The following is a 24730-nucleotide window of genomic DNA, read 5'->3' as shown; positions in this document are numbered from 1 at the left end:
TCATTGCTGACCAGTTACGTTTATAGTGGCCAAAGACAGGACTGACTGCTATTTATATGGTCTGACTGGCAGTTAAACTTAGCTGCTCAGTGCTGAAAATTGCCAGTTAACTCTTAGCTGTTAACCGTGAATATTCACATTTAATTGGTTAAACATAATTTAACCAGTCAGCGCCGTTTCTGGCTAGTTAAATAGTGCTGAATATCAGCTGGTACATCTTTTTTGGCAGCTCTCTTCTGGATCGTTTTCACCCTCTCAAAATCCTCACACAAAAGGTGTGGTCTCCAGAACTGGATACAATATTCGAAAGGTGGGGTTTTAATCTCTGTGCCAGGAAAATATTACTTCTCTTTTCCTACTGGGAATACTTTGCCTTTTCTGATATTTCATTAAACCAACTGCCAAAGTTTAGGTCAGAGATTAGTCCTCTCCTCATTAGCTGCCAGCTCTTATCCTCATAACTGATTAATGGCTATTGCACATCAATTGTTAAAATTCCATCATTCTTTCTTCATCCAAGTGGACCTCATTTACTTTGGTTTATGTGGCTTAACTGTTCCTCTTCCAGCTAATGATTTTCTTTCCTGCTGCCTGACAAGAATAATTTTTTCAAACCAGTTTTCCATATGGAGTAGTCAATGTAATCTGGGCTCCTTCAACAACACAGTAGCAAAACTATATAAAACCTTGAAGTTCTTGGTACACCTTGAAATTCATATTTAATGCCCGAGCATAAAAACAGAATAGTGTCAAAAGACTTTCCTGAAGTCCAAACAGATTACACCCCCTTATCCTTTCTTCTCTTTACTAATCTAGTCTAGGCTTTTTCAAACTTATTTCAGTGCTGGTCCACATTAGAGGTCTGCACAGGAATGGGGATTGCGGGAATCCCCCCCAACCCACGGGACTCCCACAGGGACCTCCCCTCTAGCCAACGGGACTCCCACGGGGATGGAAGGCTTTGGAAGCAGGGTTCATCCATATAATATAATGGACACGTCAGCCTTAGTAAAAGAGGGGGTTTATAAGTTAATTACCTGAACAGAAAAAAAAAAAAAAAGGGTTCCACCAAAGAGATTCCACAAGGAAAACAGCAGCGCAAACACAAAAGAAACTGTGGAATTGATGATCCTGTCAGAAGTAATTGCTGCTTTTTATGGGAACGGGCGGGGATGGAGGTAATTCCTTGCGGGGATGGGTGGGGATGGAGAGGATCCTGGCAGGGACGGGTGGGATTTCTGTCCCCGCGCAACTCTCTAGTCCACATTGGGAAAAGTGGGCTCAGTAGAGGGGGGAGATTTGAATAAATTTGTTTGTGGCCTGGATTCTTTACAGGGTGCCGACTGCGTGTCGCTCACATGACTACACCCTATAGAGAATCATGCCTTCGCGAACTTTAGGTGCTGGAAATGTAGGCCAGTGTTGTTCATGCCTACATTTCTGGCAGCCATGTTTGTCATGAATCATGCCTATGTAGGTGCTTTAGGCCGCCTAACACCACTTCTGGCATTAGCCATGCACACAGTGGCATTAGGCAGCCTAAAGCGCCAATGATTCCAACAAGTATTATTTAGGAGCCAATAGGTGCTTTAATGGTAGGGGTTTTTTTGCAGTTTTAAATGATGTTTGTTAATTAATCTAGGCGCTGGCCTAAATTTAGACACCATTTCTTGAATGTCTCCCCTATGTAAAATCTAGTTTACTTTCTTTCTCTAAAATCCTTTTCTAACATGGTTTGTCTGTCCATTTTCTTTTATTTTTGTTGAGAGGGAAGACATTTTTGTTATTGTTGCTGGGAGATAAAGAAGCGGGATGGAGAGTTGGGGAATGGCACCAAATACCTATCAGGTTTGTTTGATAACGGGATGTGGGTTATCTTCTGTATATATTTTTTGTATTTTGATTTCTGTACATTGCTAGGAGATGACTGCAGCAGGGCCTGCTAAGTGTAATTAAATGAAACGAAAAGACAAGTCTTTGGTTATCTTGCTCCCATTCAGGCTACAAACTTAAGGAATTTCCTTAGGATTTAAATATCAATAGAATATTCATTTGTAATTATTTAATTTCATACCAAGGAGCCAATTTTGTGTAGTTAGGTCCTTCTCAGTTAAAAGCCTTGCTCTTTAATAAACTGCACTTCAACTTGTCTCTAGGATTTTCTCAGTTAATATTTCTTGGGTTTTGGTTTTTTTCTTTAGATGGAGATTAAATTTCTCATATTTAGTCAACTATATTTTTGACACAGACACAGTAGCAAGTTCTCCATGATGTGGTCTGTTTTCTTTGTAGTAAAATGGCATACTGTATTGGGGTTTTCATTCAATACGTCTTTTCCTGTTATTTTTGAAAAAATTAATAATTTTAAAATAAAAAAAATAAGGTATCCACATATGAACCTGCTCCTCTAAACTTTCCTCATCAAAGTACAAAAAGGGAAAGAAGAGAAAATGTAGATCAATAAAGCTAACTCCAAATATCTGTTTCTCCTAGAGCACAGATATCCAAAGGCATGCAAAACCAACCATGTTTAAATCCACTCTTAAATTTAACATAAGAGAATTCAAATCTTAAATCCAGGGGAAGCAAGGTGCAGAGCAAGGGAGCGGCACATTGCAAAGATTGTACACCTGGTAAACTCGAGTCTAATTTTAGAAAGTGGAAGAAGTGCAAAGCGTTGGGCCTGAAGGAACAAAGGGTACTCATGGGTGAACAGGGGAAAAGAAAATAATGAGGGAATCCAGAATTGAAAAATTGCACAAATGAATAGTAACCAGCATTCATCTCATAAGTTTCCTGCTTGCGACTGACCTCCTTTTCTTGACTATAATAATGGAAAAAGTTTGTTCCCTCATCTATAGAGGCCGGCTTTTCAATCTGCTTTTGATCATTTATTTCCATTTTGAATACTTTGTGATTGGTGTGTTATAGAGGGTTATTACAGCTCGATATACCTTGGCTGCAGCATGCTGGGTATGAGCTGTGGAGTTTTGTTTGGGACTGCCATTGTCCCCTGTGTAATGTGCCGCTGCTCCCAGGTCAATGGTCTTTGATGGGTTTCCTGTGCGTTTCATTCTGGTGGTGGTGGTCTCCGTAGCCTGTGTAATGTGGATGTGTTTTGTTGTCACAGTTTCCTCCTCATCTTTAAATTCATCTTTGGGTGATTTACCTCTTCGAGGTCTCTTGTCCTCATCGCTGTCACTGTGGGAGAAACGAGGAGGAAGCAAATAAAGTAAAGTTGTCAATCTTTGGTGTTCCCTTCAATACCCATTTATCATTACATTTCCTACCTTATAAAGTAGAAGCAGCAGTAATGAGCAAGACTTCTTTTAAAGCAACAGGAACAAAAAAACCTCCCCTTTAATCATTCTTCTCAGTCCTATTTCTGGAGGCCGCATTATCGCAAGGATGTGCTGAGACTGGAGTCGGTTCAGAGAATGGCCACCCGGATGGTCTCAGGACTTAAGTATCTCCCGTACGAAGAACGATTAGACAAACTACAGCTATACTCGCTCAAGGAGCGCAGAGAGAGGGGGGACATGATCGAGACGTTCAAGTATCTCACGGGCCGCATCAAAGCGTAGGAAGATATCTTCTTTTTCAAGGGACCCACGGCAACAAGAGGGCATCCGTGGAAAATCAGGGGCGGGAAACTACGAGGTGACACCAGGAAATTCTTTTTCACTGAAAGGGTGGTTGATCGCTGGAATAGTCTTCCACTGCAGGTGATTGAGGCCAGCAGCGTGCCTGATTTTAAGGCCAAATGGGATCGGCACATGGGATCTATTCACAAGGCAAAGGTAGGGGAGGGTCATTAGGGTGGGCAGACTAGATGGGCCATGGCCCTTATCTGCCGTCTGTTTCTATGTTTCTATTTTCTCAACTATTTGGGTTTTTGCTAGGTACTTGTGACTTGGATTGGCATCCATGAAGATGGACCATTGGTCTGATCCAGTAAGGCTATTCTTATGTTCTTAGACATTTAGTGTATATACTCTAATATAAACCGAGGTCCCCCCAAAAGGAGGGAAAAACAAACAAACAAAAAAAAACAAAAAAAAAAACAACCTGACTCAAATATAAACCGAGATTAGAAACTTGGGTGATCCTGGTGAGCAAGTCTACAAAGAACAGACATCCTTGCCATAAGTTTTAACACAATTTCTTTTAAACATTAAATATTTTTATTAGTGCAAAACTCTTGAGGAAGGGGGATTTTGATCTCCAAAAGTTAGTACAAAAAAAAAAGTATTAAAATTAGTCTAATAAAAAGATTACCTTATTTTCATTTTCTATTTACAAATATTTATCAATACAGCTACAATACTACTTTATTCTAAAGAAACAAAAAATATATTTTCTCTACCTTTTGTAAGTACTGGTTTCTGCTTTCTTCATCTTCTCTTCACTCTCCATTACATCCAGCATCAGCCCTCTTTCTCTGTTCCTTCCATTTTTCTCTGTCTCCACCCCCTTTCCCATGCTCTGGTATCTCTACCTTCTCCTTTCCTTCCTTCCTTCCCACCCCAACTAACTCCATGATCTGGCATTTATTTCCCTTCTCCCATGCCCTGGAATCTCTCCCTCTATGTTCTGGCATCTCCTTTCCCTCCCTCCCTCCCTTCCTGATAGTTTGGCATCTCAGTCTCCTCCCATCCCCCCCCCCCCATGCCCTGTTATCGCTCTCCTCACCTTCCATCTCTCACTTCCTTTCCATGCTTTGGTATCTCCTCTCTTTCCCTCCCTCCTTTCTCCCTTGTCTGGCATCTCTGTCTCCTTCCCTTCCCCCATGCCCTGGCATCTCTTCCTTCCCCTCCATTGCCTAGCATCTCCTTCTTTTCCCTCCATCCTTTCTTTCCCCATGGTCTGGCTTCTCTCTTTTTGTCTCCTCTTCCTTCCCTAGCCTTCCTTCTCTCTCTCTCCCTCCCCAATTGGTTGCAGCACAACCTTCACAATTCGTTGCTCTTAGCATCTGGCCTTCCTTTCTGCCGGGTCCCGTCTACTCCCTGTTTCTTCAAAGGCAGGATCCAGCTCAGAGGAAGGCCCGATGTCAAGCAGTGAATTGGGAACATTGCTGCTGCCAGGAAGAGGTTCTAGATGCTGGCACCAGTCATCAGAACACCTGGACCCCCCCCCAGTATGTCACTGGTCACTATCCTGCCTGGGGGAAGGGGTGCCACCGCCACTATACACACACTGGAGCCGTTATCCACAATACATACCTCCACCCCCTGAGTCACTGACCTCCAAATACCTGTTGGTGTTGTTGCCGCTGCAGATTCACTGACCTCCATACACCCCCCAGGGCAACAGACCTCCTTACACCCATAGGTTATGATGCATGCTCAAGGTCTGACGGCTCCCGCTTCCTCCGAGATTCTCAGAGAAGGTGGGAGCCAGCAGACCTTGAGCATGCGCAGATGCTCAATGTCCCACCCAGTTCAACATACAGCGGATCTGCTGCAGCACAATCCACGAGTGTATGAAGTCAGCGAATCTGTGGTGGAGGGGCACCAATGGGTATATAGGGATCAGTGACTAGGGGGTGGGGCATGACCATAGCATTTGTAGGTTTCAAAGGCTGGTGCCGACTACATAACACTATGGGTGTCCCTTTCTAGTAGATGGGCTCCTCAGATATTATTGTACACTTTTTTAAATATAGAGCTGGTGGAGGGTAGGGGTTGGAGGGGGGATGGTTTGGGGAATTCTGTTTGGCATTACAGTTGATTGTATTTCTGTTTATTATGGCAGATGTTTTCAATAAAAAATGTTTCACACTAAAATGGAACTACTACTTTTGAGGTCACAGGTTTTAATACTTAAATACTGTGCTATCCTTTGAATGGAATTTACCGATTCAACTCTGTTGGTGTTCAATTTGAAATACCTGGAGCTTTGAATAGACCCAGAAATGCGATATTGTGCCTGAATAGCAAGCTAATAGGTCCAATGGTAGAGAACACTAGACAATGAATTAAAGTAGGAAGAGCCATGGTGGAAGTAAAAAAAATCATAGAAAATGGTCTTTTATTTAAGCCAATGCAAGAGCAGAAAACACATTAAAAGGAAAACATGTTGGAACGAGGAAATATGTTACAAGAATGATAATTACACAGGAAATTACAATTAAGATGTCATCCAGAGGTAAGTACACCACAGGATTGGATACACTATTGCCTGCATTAGAAAATAGGTAGAAATGGCAAGGCAGCGTCTTTGCGGTCATAAATATACCTGCATCGCTCAGGAGAGTCTTCCCGGTCTTTCCTGCGGAACTTGTTGATGGTGTCATCAATTGTGCTCCCAATTTTGTCACTCAGCTCACCTAACTTATCGCTGAATGGGAAGCTGGTCTTGTTTTTGTCCCATTCTTCATCCCACTTGGATTTGGGCTCAGAATCGTATCTTTCACCTACATCATGAATTAAAACCAAAAGTGAAATGAAAAGCAGTTCGTGCGACTAAAAGAATGGTTGGGGGGGGGGGGGGAGCGGACTGTGAAGCAGGTTTCATACAACCCCCTTCCTGTGATCAGCAAATGCCAAATTTCCAGTGTGTGCTGAATTTCTATCAGGGCCCAGACCAGTGCACGATGAAGATGTAATATTGCACATTCCTTATGCTCCGTGTTGTGTCTCTGGATGCTGTGCAGACACAAAGGAAGCAACACAAGAGTAACACCTCGGCTAGTGAGAAGTATGAAAAAGAAGCCAACTAGGACCTAGCTGTAGGATTCCTCCCAAAATTTAGCCGTCGGAGGCATCCCTTCCTCAACAAAGTCTGGGCCTGTCCATACCAAGAGGCTGCTCACTAAGCCGAGAGATTGGAGAAGTAGCAGAAAAGAATACACGGAAGAACATTTGTTCTTCTAACTAGCCCAATGCATTCCAATTCTAAGATAGGCGATTTTGCATCTATTAGAAATTAAAGTCTCAAAGCAAGAAAGCCAAACTGAAATCAAAACAGCAACAAAATTAACAAGTCATTTAAAACTCCTAAAAGAAAAGTATACCTTAAAGAGTAAACTAATAATAGTAGTACTGACTTTGCATATTCTGCTGAACCCTCTATACAAGCATTACTGAACAGAGACCAGTTCTTCCTGCCTCATCTCAGGGTTAAGGGGTTCAGCTATGAAGAGCCGATGGATTTCTAGGCAAGTTTGCCCATTAGCCAAACAGACTAGTTCCCATATGTACTGAATGGATGGATAGCTTAATCCACAAGTTAAGGATCTGGACTTAAATACAAACAAGCCAACAATCAGCCATCAGTAAGGTGTAGAGATAAAGTTCTCCTTTTTATTCCACTCATTTGATATTCTATTTGATTGTTTTCTATATTACACCATCCCAAAAAAGTGCCAGATGTTCCCTCTGGGAGCAATGCGAGAAGCATCCATTTTTTCTTGGCAAGGAGTTAATTTGAAAGATCTCACTGAAGAGAAGGATGTATAAGAAAGTGGGCCAGTCCTAATGCAGGGAAAACGATATAAAAAAGGTAGGGGACCCTGATCACTGAAACGTTGGCATCAGTAGTTCTTGAACAGAGAAACAGCAGAATATGAAGAATCAGTTCCTGGAGAGGAAGGAAGCAGACAACTGCTGAAAAGATGCAGATGCAGCGACCCATGTGTGTTTTGCAAGCAGACTGGAGAGAGGAAAGAATCGGCATTATCAGTGCAGCATAAGCCTACAGGGAATACACTGCAAGGAGATACTTCCCTATGCTCTGTGACTGCAACTGCCTGCCAAGATCATTTACATGATTTCAACAGCGAAAAGCCACAGAGCACTCGGATGTGTGAGGCATGATTAGCGAAAATGAGTCAATCATTACAGGCAAACCTACAGCAAATAACTGGGTGGAAGTAAAAGAAGGCAGAGGTCTATGTTGGCCTCAGACATGTCACTGCAACCTAAGCATGAACACAACATTTTGAAGAAAACAGGCCACTTTAAAAATGTGTCTGTTATTTGTCTTTTCACACAATACAGTAACTTTGCTATTTTTTTGCTTCCCAGGCCACATTCCATTACATATGGGAGGTTATGGAAATTAAAAAAAAAAAAAATCAGAAGGCTTTTATGGCATTAGAGAAATACAATTAACTCAAGATTCCAGTGATTTTGTGAATGCACCAATAATATCACTAAGGGCTCCTTTTACTAAGCCACGTTAGGGCTTTAACATGCAGAATAGCACGCACTAAATTGCCGCACGCGCTAAACCTTAACGCCAGCATTGAGCTGACGTTAATTCTAGCCACTTAGCGCAGGTTTAGCACACGCTAAAATGCTAACGCAGCTTAGTAAAAGGAGCCCTAAGGATAGGATGACGCAAAATAGAAAATAAAAGCAGAACAATGAATCTGGGGTAGATTTTCAAAGAGCTGTCGAGCAGCAAAGTTAATAAAGAAAAAATAAATAAATAAATAAAAATTATGCTTTGGATGAGAAACTGTTCCAGAATGGCTGAAAAAAAATGAGGCAGACTGGATGGTACAATTGATCTCTACCTGCCTTACTTACAGTGCCATACTAAATACACTTCCCCCTCCGTAATCGTGGTGGTTAGGGGCAGAGCCGGCCTGTGAATATTAAAAAACCGTGAATAATATTCGGGCTGGTTCTGTCCTTATCCCCCGCTTCCCCTGGCTGTTTTAAGTCCCGAAAGTCCCCCATTAAGCTTTACCTGGTGGTCTAGCAGGTTTTCAGGCAGGAGCGATCTTCCCACGCGCCTTCCCCGTGCAGATCGCTCACAGGAAATGGCTGCCTTGAGCTCCCACAGTCTCTCGAGCCATTTCCTGTGAGCGATCTGCATGGGGCAGGAGCGTGGGAGGATCGCTCCTGCCCCAAAAACCCGCTAGACCACCAGGTGAGGCTTAAGGGGGAGCTTACAGGGCTTAAAATAGCCCAAAAGAAGAATTTTAGGTTTAAAATGTGAATAAGTGAATCCGTAAATACGGAAACCGCGAATACAGAGGGGGAAGTGTATACAGGAAGGGTTTAGGTTGCTCTCGTTTGTGGAGATGTCCTAACTGGCATACTTGTCTGCCATTATAAAGTAACATCTTATACTAATACAAAAAGAATGGCAAAACTTTTAAAAAATACAATTTCTGCAAATTGCTTTATAAGTGTCATTTCATGCAATGGGACAAATCTACTTCTATTTGAGTACATAAGTCAAGATTTCATTCTTAAAAGGTGGTTCAATGCTTAATAAAACAAGCATTATTAGCAAAATATTCTGCACCTAGTGAATTGTAGCCAAAACATTTTAGATGGCATAAAAGAATTCATAACCAAAAATCAACTATGTTTAAATACTCAAGACTGACAACCGCTACTACACTCCTGTAAATATTACAGCTAACTTCTGGTTTCTTCATATACTGCTGACCTTTGGTGGCAGATCCTACCAGAAATAAGTCTGAAAAGCACCACATGGGTTTGTAAATGAGGGGTGGGAGGGAGAGAAATTTTTTGACAAAAATTAGGGGAATTAAATTTATCTCAAAGTTATTCAGACCTCCAGCCACCCTTGGTCCAAGGTTGAGCACCCCCCCCCCCCACTACGAGGTCAATACACTGGTTGATTACATTCTATAATCTCAAGCATACAAATTTGTGTGCGTAGGTTATTGAATAGTAGCAATTATATGCACAGGTTAATTGTCTAAATTAGGTCTGAATTGGCACTTATAACCAATAAGCAGTGATTAATGAGTTAACTGGCATGCAACTGTGCTTAAGTGCTATTCTACATTAGAGCCTAAAGTACCTGTGAGAAGGATATGGACCTTAGAGAGCAGGGGATGCGCCAAGCATTTAAGTGCTAAGCTTTTAGAATAATGTCAGTTACATGCATATCACATACGTATTAGAGAATGACACGGTGACAAAATTCATCACCGTCCCCGTGGATAACCGCAGGAAATAATCCCATGTCATTTTCTAGTATCTATTTCAACCTCGGTCCTTCTACACCAGCATTCTTCAAAGCAAAGCTGGGCCCATTCATACTCTGATTCTTATGTGAGCCAAGGATAATGAAGCCATTGTGACATCACTGATGTGATTGGCTCTTAGGCACTGGTGGAATGAGGCATTATGACATCACAGTATCTGCTCTGGATACCAGAGACTGTCATTCTGTAGTGTCTGTTTCAACCTCAGTCCTTCTACACCAGCATTCTTCAAAGCAAAGCTTGCGGGTCAGTGGTTGTGCCCAATTATACTCTGATTCTTCCCTCTTTCCTTAAAGAATGGCATGAAGATGGTTTCCCGCGGTTATCCGCGGGGATGGGAACGGTGATGAATTTTTTCACCGTGTCATTCTCTAATACGTATCTAACTTAGGCATCAGCATTTACAGCTACCACAGAACTAGCATGCTTGTACTTAACATTAATTGCACACCTGCGGACTTCTGTACTTATCTGCTTAATAAAAAAATAACATTTAGTGTATACCACTTTAGGTGAGCTGTACAGAATTGCTCCCATAATGGCTTTGAAGAAAAAAAGATCAATGGCTTATGCCTCAACCAAGTTTTGTGCTGTGCTGCATTTTCTCCTTGCAGTGCATCCATGCAACAAAGTCAAAGTGCGGGTGTCAAGCGCTCTCACCATCGTCTCGCCTAACACAGCACGGTACTCACTGTATCGGAACCCTCCAACACTGTCTGACGACACTCCAATATATTTGTCCTTGTTCTTCTTTGCTTTTTTCCTTTCTTCCCGAAGTCTGTCGTCATCCTGAACAAATTCCACCATTTCTTTCACCTTCTGTCGTATGTTCACCCCTTGGTCTTTGCCGTTCTCATCTTTGTGGAGGAAGAGGGAAAATAAAACAGGAAGACTTAAAGAGTCGGAACTGGTCAAAGTGTACTGCATAAAATTCAGAGAACGTAAACAATTTCCCTGCCTATGTTGTGATCCGCCTTGTATAAAGGCAGAATACAAATAACAAAACTATAAAACAGAGTGGGGGGGGGGAACCCTCGGTTCCGTTTTCCAAGGCGGCAATTTTCCTTTGCATTAAAAACCAGAAATATCTTGCTAAGGATATATTTTTCTTTATTACAAAAGATTGTCAAGTGTTCTGTTGAAAGGACCAGTAAAAGAAGCAAAACAAAGAAAAGGACTGTATCTGATTATTTATGTGTTTTCCCCTTGTTAAACCGACCAGTTTTTTTCTACTTAAAAAGATATTTTACTCAAATTAACACTTTAAGAAGTACTTGTCCCATTCCTTGATTTTGCAGGTGCTGTTTTTGGAAACACTAATTAACAGGCTCCTTCCATTTTATTTTATATTAAAAGTGCTTTCAGGCAAGATCAGGCAACTAGACACCAGAATGTGCGGCTTGTCTTCTCTCACATTCAAAACACGCACCAGCCCCTCCCCCTTTTCACTGTAAATATTATTTGGCGGAGAAGAGAGAAAAAAAAAAAAAAGCAGCTTCAAACAGATTTGTGTGTTTTGGAACTCTAACCTTTTCTTCCCATATAATTAAAGTTATTCCTTTATGGACACCACGGGGGACCAGTCTCTGGTGCATATTTTAATATAAACCCGAACACTCATGTTGTGCTGGTTCTGCTGTTATTAGCCGGTCCTCTCTGCAAGCTCTTGTCTTCACTAATTAATACTCTAGGGTCCCGCGTCTTGGATTCTGCCCTCTACACACAATCAGCAACAGTCACATTCTAATTAGGGAAATGCGGAAGCTTCTAAAGACGATTCAGGTGACTGACAACTCTGACGAACAGTTTGATTTACTTATACAATTTTCAAATGCTCACCTACAAAGTGGTAATTTTCCAGGGATCGCAAATCATAAATGTGTTCTCTGGCGCTTGTAACGACGCGTTCTGATCCATTTCTTATGAGGTAAGCCAAGAGTAGCAAAGTCTTAAAAAATATTTAAAAAAGCATATTTATAAGGCAGTAATGCAAACAAGTAATCTAATAATTACACGAACAAAAGATCCCATGACACCCTTTTATTCTTACTTTTAAGCATTGCACAAAAGACAATCTAAAAATTCATCATCTAATTAATTAAAGAGGATCTGTAACTTTAGAGTAACAAATGACAAGACAATCAGCCACAAGTCAATTTTGGGGGGAGCTTCTTTAGACATTCTGTCAGTCCAGAGTCATAAGACCTTTTAAACATGATTAAATAAAATGGGGAAACTATTTATAGTTTTTATTTATAATCCACCTTATACAAAGCGGAGTACATAAACAATAAACATACACATACACAATAAAACATACATAAACAATAAAACACAGACATACAATACATACATAAGGTTTGTACTACTAAAACCATAATATTGCTCATACACCTTAAAAACTGTTTTGTAGATGCTACATGCTAATCCCAAATACATTTAAAAATCTTGCATTCTAATTGTATCAGCAGGAAAGAAAGCTAAGGCTAGAGCCATTTCCAGTAGAGCCCCATGACAAGCCATTTGTTGAGTTGAGACTGGAATTAGAATAATTAGGATTTACTCATCTTTCCAAACCCAAGCATAATGCAAGCTATACTTCTGCTGCAACTGGTAGCTCCCAGAGGGATTACAATTTAAGGGCTACTTCTACTAACTTGTGTTAATATTTTAACGTGCATTGATACAATTTAGAGCAAAGTACATTTCTGTCACTGGGGTCTATTTTACAAATATGTGGAAATTAACACAAATGAACCCACTAGTAAAATTTAGTTTGTATCTGAGGCAATTGGGCTGGGGGAACTGACTTGTACACAATGTAAGAAGCATCATCAGTGGGGTCCGAATCCTGACTTTCTTGGTTCTGAGCCCACTCTCTAATCACCGGTCTGCACCTCCATTCATGAACCGTAGTTAACTCCAGCACCTTGATGGTGCTCAACAATGCCTTCTCTGCCCGAGATATGCCCTTCACCAGCTAATTGTAGTTATAGAAAACACAAATATCCAGTTTGCATAAATATCCAGTCACTATTGCTAGGCATTTTGTAAAAACTTTTGGTGCCGATGCTAGCTAGTTAAATGGCAGATATTGTGATGCCCTCCCCCTTCAATGTTACATGAATGATCTCTATGTGTATGCTTCTTTCATATCTGTAGAACACAGCCAGTCCTTTGTTTAACAGGGGGTAAGTACAATGCTCAGGGTATGCATCCTGAACTTCTCTTTCATGAAAAATTTGTTTTTTTAAGACATTAAATCTCATAGGGTGAGGAATACTGTAATATACTGTATACACAGGGTCAGAAACAAATCAACAAATATAGAAAACTCTACTCTCTTCCAGACCAGGCCAATATTATAAGTGGAGAAATACTGTACCATATCTTTTTGTTTATTAGAGAACACCTGAAAAAAATATCCCCCTCCCTCCTCCTTCTGACAACACTGTGTTTTTCAATGGAAGAGATTTCTAATTCTAGAAGGTCCTACATTTGTCAGGTGATAAAGTCAATAGACTTAGTTTGTAGCCCTGTGAATTTAGAGTATCCCCTTTTTTCGAGTATATGATGGGCCAATAGTCTGGATAGAGTCTCAGCCCCATCCTGTGGGGAGTGATTCTGGAACACATTCTATAAACTCGGATGCTATCAAAAGCCTGTTCCAAATTTAAAGCTTCTGTCTTCGTACTGAAAACGTCTTTAGCCCTGCTTCCAATAGCAGCAAACTGGATACTGGAACTATTTTCTCCGTTGATGAAAATGCTTTCCAGATTTATGACTCCAGTACTTTTTGAAGAAGGTGGTCGAGTCAGAGGTTGTAGCTGAGAAGGCTTGAGGTGTATTGTGGTGATACTCTTAAGAAATCAATGGCTTATGATCTTTTCTCCAAAGGCAGTACAAGGCACATCAGCAGGACATTCCTGCAAGCCTTCACTTAAGGAAGGGAAAGGGGAAAAGATGGAGCTTGTGTACCACCTTTTTGTGGTTACACATTCAAAGCGGTTTACATATATACAGGTACTTATTTTTGTACCTGGGGCAATGAAGGATTAAGTGACTTGCCCAGGGTCACAAGAAGCAGTGCTGGGATTCGATCCCACAGCCTCAGGGTGCTAAGGTAGCAGCTCTACCATTAAGCTACTTCTTGCCCTAATGCATGTAGCCATGAGAGTCTGGTTTCATTGATAAACATGTCAGAAGCAGAGCAGATAAGATGCTTCTCACTCTTTATTTCTGGCACAAAACACTGAACAGCTTGGGCCCCTTGAGGGAGTACTCGGTGAAATTATATGCCTACTTAATAATTAAGGGAGGATTCTGGGTTAGACATTGTGAAACTGGGTCAGAGTTTAAAGCCAGTTATGGTGATAATTCCCAAAGATGACAGTGGATAGGGGGTGGGGCTCTGAAAGGAGAGAAATGGAATTCCATTTGGACTCTGGTGTTTTCAGTCACTTTGCTAAATTTATATTTTTTTTGCTGCTTCTTGGAGTGCCATTTTTGTCAGCTGACAAAAAAAGATGAAAATTCCTGGAGACAGCATTTTGGAGATATGAAAATGTTTTGTTTTTTTTTAATATATATTTATTGAAATTTTCAATATATTACAAGAAATAAACATTCTTGCTAAGGAAATACAGCCAAAATAAATGGTAACACATCATATCAGATTATATAAAAATAAAATTCTTGCTTCCTTAGACCACAAAATATTGGGGAGTAATGGCAATTATTATTAAGAAGTTAAACAAAAAGGAAAAAGAACCAATCAATGAAAGGCTATAACATACTCTGCATTATCATAATATTCCCCGCTAAACACCAGCAATTTTCTTAAGCTCCAGAAATGATTTTAGCTGCTCTGGCTGAAAAAAAATATATTTAACCTGAGCAAATTTTACTACACATATACAAGGGTACGCCAGTAAAAAAGACGCCCCAAGTGCCCTGGTCTCCTGTCGCAAAGACAAAAATTGTTTCCTCTTTTCTTGGGTAACCTTAGTTACATCCAGGAATACCCATATCTTTTTACCATGAAACAATTCTTTTGATAAACGGAAATAAAGTTTCATAAAGGAATCCAAATCTTGTTGAAATATAAATGAAATCAGAAGTGTCACTCTCAATGAAGAGTCAGATATTGACTCTTCCAAAATATCTGATATATTGTTAACATCCAATTGCGGTGTATCTGGTTGAATTCCCTCCATTGTTTCCCGAGGTCTAGTTGTTTGTGGAAGATAATATATTTTATTTAATGGAGGAATATGGTCTGGTGAATATTTTAAAACTTCCAACAAATATCTTTTAAACATCTCATATGCAGAAATCCGGGGTACTTTGGGGAAATTCAAAATTCTAGCATTAAGTCTGCGATTAAAATTCTCAATATTTTCTATTTTTCTTTGAAGCATAGTATTGTCTTTAATCGCAGCTACTTTGAAAACTTGCAAAACTTGAACTTCTGATTGTACTTTTATTATGGAATTTTTCATTTCTGTATTAGAATGTTCCAAGGTTCTTGATATATCATCGATTTTACCAGCCAAAGTTTTTACCTCTTCTGATGTCTTTGAAGCAGCCTCTGATGTTTTAGCTGCAGCCTTATCCAATTTCTGGAGCATTTGCCAAATTGCTGCTAGAGTCACCTCATTACTGGGGTTTTTCTCCCCAATGTTGACCTCCATCGGCTCAAACTCGTCTGCCCCTGCCGCTTCCTCCACCGGAACTCCAGGCGCGTCCCTAGCAACACTGGCTGTTCCCGCCTCCAGGGCATTCGAGTTCGCCGGACAAGGAGGTGGCTCTGCTTGCGGTGGCGAAAGTGAGATCTCATGCCCCAGTGAGGTAAGGCCTTCTTTACCTTTCCCCAACACGGGGCTTAATTCGCCAGGTCCAATGCAGATGCCGGGCAATAACTGCTCAATCGTCTGCTGTCTGGAAGGTGGTACCGGTGGAGATATGAAAATGTTTTACTGATGTCTGGTTACATATCAGATGATTTTGCATTACACAAAAATTAATAAAATATTCCAAATTAAAACAAAATGGTGTGAAACAATTGAATGGTGAAGAATCTATATAAGACTGAATAAGAGCCTTCTCGTAAAACAAATTTTCTATGTATAATCTGGATTGGAGAGGTGGGCTTCTCGGCTTATTTTAAAACAGATTAGCCAACCAAAGACTAGCGAGGCAACTGGGTCTTGTCAAATGTTTGAGTCATCTGGACACCTGGTACTTTGTGTCTGCCTTCTTACTCACTCAGTACAGAGTATAACAGTTCCATGATAAGAGTGGACAACTACTGGAACAATTTTTGGGGCATCCAAGTACAGTACTTCAGGCAGCCAAATTGAGCATGCCCTCATTCTGCAACTTGACAGGAATGACCTTAACAGCTACTTAAACAACACTGGAAAAGAAGGGGCACTCAGGTGGGGAACTTCAGGACAGTCCTCTTTTCTGCCAACTTCTGCTTTATCTACACGATGCTTCTCAAGAAACTTTGGAATCACTTCCAACAAAGACAGGCGAGAACTGTCAAAACTGCCTTTCAGCATCAAAGGAAGACTTCAGGTAGTCAACAAGTTATCACAAAAGAGTGGCCTAGTGGTAGAGCTGCTTCCCTCTTCAAAGCTGTTCAAATATGATTCAGTACTCCCTGTGCAGAGATTGAACCTTGACACTTGCTGCCAGTGCCAGAATGGTTGATGCACCAAGAGACACTGAGCTGAATGATGGCTTCTTAATACTATTCATACACAGTATTGACTATCTAAAAGGTCCGAGTTCTTTCTCCAAGAGTTAACGAGACCCAGAAGTTACAACGACCTTCCTCTGGGTGCTTCTAAGAGTAGTCAACAGCTTTAAACTGGACCAATGAATAAAGCAGCAACTACTCATATGGATACTTCAGGAGCCTGATACTATAAGATCTAGTACTTTCCCGATTCCAACGCCATATGAAGTTTTGTTGTGTTAATGGTTCTTGCTCTTTGACAACTTCTAGATGCTGAATCTTCCATGCTCTGTGCTCAAATGTACAGAACCCTCTGGTTAGCATAAGCAGGGAGAGCAAGAGTGGATGTGTTTGTTGGGCTTCACAATAGGTTTTGGAGCTAAATGATTTGAGACCACATTCAACATCATTGAATGCAATTGGTTTAATTTTCAAAAGCAAAATAGGCCTACAGCCTCTTCTTGCAGAACTGGCCTTCAATAACATTTACAGATGCTACAATTGGCATCTTTGTTCTCATTAAGATGTTTATAGCATGTTGCGTTAAGGACCATGACTTACAAATTTTGATGGCAGTTCAGACGCTTCTTGAAGTCACTAGTTGTTTTTTCTGCTATTACTGAAAATATTAAGAATGCAAAATAAATTCAGAGCAGCCATTCTCTATTTTAAGAGATGGCCCAGACACAGAAAAAGAAATAGGGGTATTAACACAGAGTTTGATGCTAGTCAAGATAGTCTCCATGCAGGGACAACAAAAATAAGATTTATAAAATCAGAAAAACTATCTAGAAAAAACCCACCAAACTGATAAATTCTATAACTGGGTGTCTCCATTCAGGTACCCCAAGGATGCCCAGTAGAAGCCTTCTAGAATAGCACCTGAAAAGATTAGCCGACCTAGTCTAACACATTACTGGCATGCACATTTATGGACCCACAGTTACACCAGCATCATAGACCCGACAGTCGGCATCTAATGTCACTTATAGTAAAACTGGGAGCCCTGCCCATGCTCAATCCATATACACAGCTCCTTTCTGAGAGGAGAAGAGTAGAAGACACATCTTTGGGTAAGTAGATATTATTTTGCTCTGAGCTTTGACAGGTTTGGGGAGAAAAGCTAAATTGTAGGTTCCCTTCTATAGGCAGTTTAGATCTTAAAAGAGCAAACTTTACTTAGCTAGTCTCCATAGAATAATAGCCTTTTACAGTTCTACAGTTTTGTAAGCTTGAATCTTCTGCTAGAAATAGTCTCTGGCAGGCAGAGAAGGGTCTGGCTTAGTCTTCATTCCTTCCCACCCACCCCTAGCTCATTTCTTTACTTATAATCTTAATTTATTGTCAATTATTCTAATTAGGATAACAGGAGAACTCTTTACTACATAATTCTTACTATACTATTTCATTACCTTCTAAGAATCAAACACTAAATAAGCATACAATATAACTCTAAGACTCTCTAAGAAACAAACACTATATAAAGTATATAATATAGTCCTTAGGCTCTCTATATTAGTCTAATATATTCCTAGTAGTTTAATGTTTAATTAATTAATCAGCTCAATAATAAGATGCAGACAGTAGTCTAGCAGCAGAAGGGGTGCTATCCAGTCTTTTGCACTGAGTGTCACATGTATGATTTTCTCCCAGTTGGCGAGAAATTATCTGTGTGCGCGCTGCAAAAAGCTTCTAGCTCTCAGAGAATGATTACGTTCCCTTGAGGCTAGAGTAGTGGAGGAGCTGAGGGAGACAGAGAAGTACATAGAGGAGACCTACAGGGATGTTGTTGAGAAGTCTTGCCTCCAGTCTGGTAGCCCCTGTGCTGCCTTGGAGGAGAGAGGTCTCCTAGAAGGAGAGCATCAACCTAGTGAAGTAGGAAATAAAATCCTCCAAATGCAGAAAAAACTGTGGAATGGTCTACGTCACCAGGACAGTCCGACCAACCACAGAAATGGACCTTGGTACCACAGAAACCGGTTAGAACTGAAAAACAAATGTGGAACCAGATCCTGGACTTCCAAGAGTTAAAAATAGTTGGATAACTGATGGAACAGGCTTAAACTGAAAGCAAGCAAGCAAAGTAATTTTGAACTTTTTTCGCTGTTGCCTGATATTAACATTGTTTAACCTGCACAATGCTACTTCGTATTATCTCTATTGAAACTCACAGCATTGAAAGCTGGGTCTTTGTATTTCATTGAATCACAACCCATGCAAGTATTTCCTTGGATCTGGGAGTTTTTTTGGCTTATGATGCTTATCCAAGGTCTTTTTTCTCCCATTTTTATACTTTATGGGTTGAATAGATATTACATATTTAGCAGCCAGAAATAAGAAAATAGTCAAAGTTTCAATGAAAAAGGACAATATTTTGCAGATTCTCCAGAAGATGAGTACTGTCTGCAGAAAATACAGTATTTCCAGGTACATTTCAAAGGAACATGGAAGCACACAAGAGTCTTCAATATTCAAATTATTTTTTTAAACTGTAAACTTCCAGTCTGGACAATTTCAAATTGGCAGGTGTAGGATTTGATTTTCAGCCTGCGCTTACCAAAAGAGAAGACACCCTTCAATTTGAGGACAAGAAAAAAAACCTTTTCAAGTTTGGCAGCTCATTTGAAAAAAAAAAAAAAAAAATCCATACAAAAACCTTTAGAGCTCTGCAGTATGTACTATGTAGGATAGCATTAAATATTAAACACTCCAGGGAAAACAATTATGGTGCTCACAAAGCACCCCGAGAAACTGCGCACCCTGCCCTGGAATTAATTTTACTTTTCCTACCATCTCAGCTGCATACGTGCACAAAATATTAACCATCTCAGTGCAACAGTTTTCCAAATAAATACAAACAAACCAGCCTGGGTTAAATAATGATGGTACATGGTGGATGGAACCTGGCAAGTGTGCGCATTTTGGCATCTGTGGAGTATTGCAGAGTATATTAAAGTATGTCTCTTGCCAGTCTCAGAGGTCTCTCTTTTCCTAACATAACAAGTTATGTTAACATGTATTATAGATTTTCTGTAAGAGGTTAAGTTATATGTGCATTTAGGAGAAGAGGTTCAGACTAAGTGGCTCCAATGAAATGGTTGCTGTGAAGTTACTTTTTTCAGGGAAATAAAATTTAAAGTCACAAATCCTTCTACATTATAATCGATCGCTCCTTCAAATCAACCTGTAGAGGCAATTTAGCTTAACAAAAAAAGCCAGTTTAGTAGCCAGCTATTTTTCCAATTCAAATGTAAAATGTAAAAAAAAAAAAAGTTATGTTTTCAGAAGTAAATGAAACACTCAAGTGAAAGAGCTCTTGAGGTCTCAAGCGATAAGAGATGCAAAAATGAAACAAAAAAAGATTACTAAATGTGAGAACTAAGAATTAAATTATCAAACAGGCTCAAATTCCACTTCAAAGTTTGTACTTGGAGAAGTGCCAAGTTAAAAAAAAAAACCCTAAACCCCCAACCCCTGTATCCAAGTATGAAACCTCACCTCCACCCTAACTCTGAAATATAGCATTTTTTTAAAAACTGTGTGAACCAAAGAATTGCTGTTAATGAATAAAATTAGATTTTGGATGTTAGCCCCTTCTGGATATGATTTATGACCCACTATGAACCATTATTACACTTACAAACTAGCTTTTTAAAGACGTTTGAAAAAGGGAGACAAGCTTTGGGCTGGGGGACAGAGGAGCATATGAGGGGAACGGTTGGTTTAAAAATAAGCAAAGGGTCAGCTCAGGATACATAAGTGAAAATCCCAAGTCAAATTATCTACTTTATTGCACAGCTCAGAGATCAGCAGTCCCTGTTTCAAGATAAGCAACCTGCATTGACAGTACGCTTGCCAGAAATTATTGTCAGTTGGGTAACATGAAGAAGATGGGTTGAAAGGATGAGTACTGTACAATATCGTAAAATTTTCTGTTAAGTTAGTTGGGTGGCGAGTAAAATTAGCCAGGTGGTGCACCCATTTAAAAGGTCCTGGGGAGAGCGTGGTGCAGTGGTTAAAGTTACAGCCTCAGCACCCTGGGGTTGTGGGTTCAAATCTAATAAATATCTCAAACACAACCCCACACAGAACAAACGAACCTGCTCAGTAACGCTACAAGGCTTAAACATACATACACCCAACCATCCACAGCAGAAGCACTCAAACAGAAAAACAAAAAAAAAAGAAGTGGAGAAAAAGCCTCAGTTCAGCTTCATTTGGCAAAAAACTCCACTTCACATACACTCCTACACAAACAAACCGGTAGGGTGAAGAAAGCACTGTAATAGCTTGCAAAGTCAATGTTCAAAAGCACCAGGGGTACATAACCCCACACGTGAATAAAATGTGGCAACAGGGCCCAAAGGCACAGTGATCCGAAATCATAGCATTAGGCCAAAAAAACCACTCATCGGATATGTCTCAATCCAGCGTAGTTTGTTCTGTGCGGGGTTGTGTTTGAGATATTTATTAGATTTAAATCGCCCTTCTTTCCTTAGTTTACATAATTTGTTGTGGGTTCAAACCCACGTTACACCTTGTGACCCTGGCCAAGTCACTTAATGCCCCCCATTGCCCCAGGTACACTAGATAGATTGTGAGCCCACCGGGACAGACAGGGAAAAATGCTTGAGTATCTGAATAAATTCATGTAAACCGTTCTGTGCTCTCCTGGGAGAAGGGTATAGAAAATTGAATGAATAAAATAAATAATATGGTGCATTTTTACCCATTTCTAATGTGTTCCCTTCCCATGTCATTTATAATCATCCCTGCTATAAGATCACCCTGTCAAAAGAACATAGATCAGATGGTTTCTAAGGTGTTCTTATAACTAACTGTTTGAGGTTTTTTCCTACTAGAGAAGTTACTTCTAGCTGTAGCCTCATTACTGAATTTGATATGCAATATCATATTGCTTAATTTTGAACATTTACATTAAAAAAAGCAACTACCTACCTAGGATTAATGTTTAAAAGAATGTTACCATTTTACTCCCATGGATTTTTGCATGATTGCTAAAGGCCTCATTTCTAACTTCAGTTTTCAACACTTTTAAAACAAATATCTGATCGGAAGTCAAGAGATTCTTTAACCACATATAGCTACAGGACCAATCGTTCAATTACAAACGGATGATGTCTACTGCTGGTGGTTCTTGCTATGGGAACTGTAAAATATTTGGACCACGTGAGTAGCAAGAAAACCATCTTGCTTGCAATTTATACAACTACATGCAGTGCTACAGGCCATGCAAAGAGAAAGGAAGTGGAGGCAAAGCCAGGAGGTGGAATTTCCTTGCAACTCGCACCTTGTAAACTCTCCGCCAGTTCTTTTTATTATCCTTCAGCATTCGGGTCCAAAGCATGTTCATCAGTTCTGGAAACTGCTCGTACATAAACGTGGCCCTAAAAAAGGAACACAATGGGGGTTGATGCTTTATCAAATTTACCTTTGCTATGCCTTTTCCAAATCTTTTTGACATTTAGCCATTGAAAATAATTTGCTTATTCAATGTAATACATTTTATAAGTGGATAGTAGGAATTCCTTTAGCGCTTATTTTCAACCCAAAGTTTTCTCTACAAATACATGTATGTATAACATTCCCCTTCCTTTCAATTCTAGTTGATCTTTAGATAACTTTGTACATTCTTAGAGAACCCAAATCTGTTTTATCGTTCCTTCTGTAAGAAATTCCCTAACCCTTTTTTGTCTTGTTTGTCTGTTTTAATTAGATTGTAAGGTCTATTAAGCTCTATTTGTCTAGTCTTCCAAACAGATGAAATGATTGTAGTTTTTACAAAATATTGCTGCTAAACTTATATTGGGGGGTGGAAATAGATTTGAACATGTTACCACGTTGTTACGAAAACTGCATTGGTTGCCAATTGAGGCAAGAATTGAATTTAAAAGCTTGCATTTTATTTTTAAAATTGTATATGGGTATTGTCCAGGTTATTTGATGGATTTGATAACAGTATATCCCTCAGCTAGGTATTTATGCTCTTCCTGAGAATTGTTATTGATAACACAATCTTGTAAAGATTGTAGACCGCTCTCCTCTAAGAAGACAACGCTCTTGGGAAGAGCTGCAGAGTTTTGGAATTCTCTGCCCAGTGAAACAAGAAATTTGTCTATCAGGCTTTTTAGGAAAGTGGTAAAAACATGGTTATTTCAGAAATATTTTTCAGTTAAGTAGAGTGGATATTATGATTATATTTTAAGATGTAATTAACGGTTTGTAAATTTTTTTTATATAATTTTTTTATTGAAACCCGTTTGGAACTTTGTGGTTAAGCGGGATATAAATATGGAAATTAAATTCTCTCTCACATGTTAATGTACAGTGCTGCATACATCTAGCAGTGCTATGGAAATGATAAGTTGTTGTAATAGTACAAAATTCTTTATCTGAAATTCCAAAAATCAAAAAAGCTCCAAAAACCGAAATTTGATGTAAACTGGAAGTAGTCAATTTCCCCAATGTGATGCATGCTGAACCAATGCACGTGCCTGTGTTTCTTCTGTTTTCTGTGCAATTCAAGTGGAAGGGCTGGAAAATGGCAAAAAAAACAAAACAAAAAAAAAGAGCTGCAGAATCTGGTCTTTTTCTGATTTAACATTACCATTCCAAAATCCAAAAAGAAAACCGAAATATGCCTGGTCCCAAGAATTTGGGATGAAGAATCTTGTACCTATGTGTGTAATAACCAGCATTTCTTTTGCAATAGCTTTTTGTCTAGCTAATTTTAGGCACTAGATGGCAGACTTTGTTTTATTCTCAACAGAAATTTTTTAAAAAAACCAAACCTTAGCTCTTTCTTTTAGCAAACCAAGAACCTTTTGATTTGTGTGTTAAAATATTCTATAAACCCAAATTTGCACAGATTTCTTTCCAAGTAGTTCAATATTACATATGTGCTGTGCAGTAACCCTTATCTGATCCATTAATTTCCCTGAAGGGTCAAGCAGATTCCTATTTTATGAAGGCTCTGAAAGGTTATTCATTTTTAAAGTAGTAATAGTAACTTAAGGAGGGATCATACAGACATAGAACCTTCTACCAGCTGGACAACAGAAGCTGCTCCTTCAGTTAAGGGTCTTTAAGAAGCAAATGCTGAAGTTCTTGGAGGAGAATCTCTGAGATTTCTGAAAAATTCATTTTATTTGTTGCTTATTTATGATTATTACTGTACGCTATCTTTAAAATTAAAAAAGAATGGTGGATGAGTGGGGGGTGAGGCTATATAGCATCCAATGACATCCTTGACTAGAGCTATGAGGAACATCTTTTTGAATCTTGAGCAGGAAAACAGGACGGGATGGGAGCTGTGAATTTTGTACACGTTCAAAGTATTGGCAAAGACCCTGCAGAGTGGTCTGCGGGGAAGGAACAACTGTCACCACTTAAGAATTTTCCAAATAAGCTATCACCAACATCAAAGTGACAATGGTGAAGTGCAACAAATAAGCAATCATTAAGACATAATACCCAAATATTATATCTAATGTAGAAATTTATACAATTATCACCATGAATTATAAAACTTTACGAACCTAATCAAGTGAAACCTTAAGGGGCTGATTCTCCAAATGGCATACCGACTGTAGGTGGTGCTAGACTTCCCACCATCTCACCAGCCAATCGGGACGCATGTCTTTGAAAAAAAAAAATCCATGCCACGAAGGATGCCTATAATATAGGTGTCTGACTCGCACTTTTGGAAGCGTCTAGGCATGCTTACTGATGCCCAAGGCCGGAGTGGGTGTGGTTTCCACCGGAAGTGGCATTGGGCATCCCTAGCGTCTCTATGCATCGCTATAAACATGAGACAAACACCTTAAATGCTGGCCTACTTTTAAGGCGTCTGTTAGAAAAAAAGACGCAATTCACTAAAGGACGCTGATGCATGATTTGACACGTGATCGGCGACTGCTGGGATCGGCATCCTTTAGAGAATCAGGCCCTAAGTGTATATCACCTTGTCCTGTAAAAATGACATATTA

At 39.8% G+C, this 24730-nt stretch overlaps 1 protein-coding gene across 3 annotated transcripts in view; it reads right to left on the bottom strand.

Annotated features, from left to right (window-relative positions):
• The window catches only part of CLINT1 (clathrin interactor 1), an 88951-nt gene that overhangs the window by 28198 nt on the left and 36023 nt on the right, over positions 1 to 24730 (bottom strand). For all 3 annotated transcript variants that reach the window (XM_033927415.1, XM_033927412.1, XM_033927413.1), the window contains exons 3-7: positions 22033 to 22129; positions 11816 to 11924; positions 10669 to 10833; positions 6238 to 6415; positions 2955 to 3201 (exon numbers count right to left, since the gene is read on the bottom strand). In XM_033927415.1, coding sequence (XP_033783306.1) covers positions 2955 to 3201; positions 6238 to 6415; positions 10669 to 10833; positions 11816 to 11924; positions 22033 to 22129 — 796 coding nt within the window. The remainder of the gene's footprint in view (positions 1 to 2954; positions 3202 to 6237; positions 6416 to 10668; positions 10834 to 11815; positions 11925 to 22032; positions 22130 to 24730) is intronic.

Source organism: Geotrypetes seraphini, chromosome 18 (assembly GCF_902459505.1).
Source record: "Geotrypetes seraphini chromosome 18, aGeoSer1.1, whole genome shotgun sequence".
Taxonomy (NCBI): domain Eukaryota; kingdom Metazoa; phylum Chordata; class Amphibia; order Gymnophiona; family Dermophiidae; genus Geotrypetes; species Geotrypetes seraphini.
This window is presented reverse-complemented; position numbering and strand designations above follow the sequence as displayed.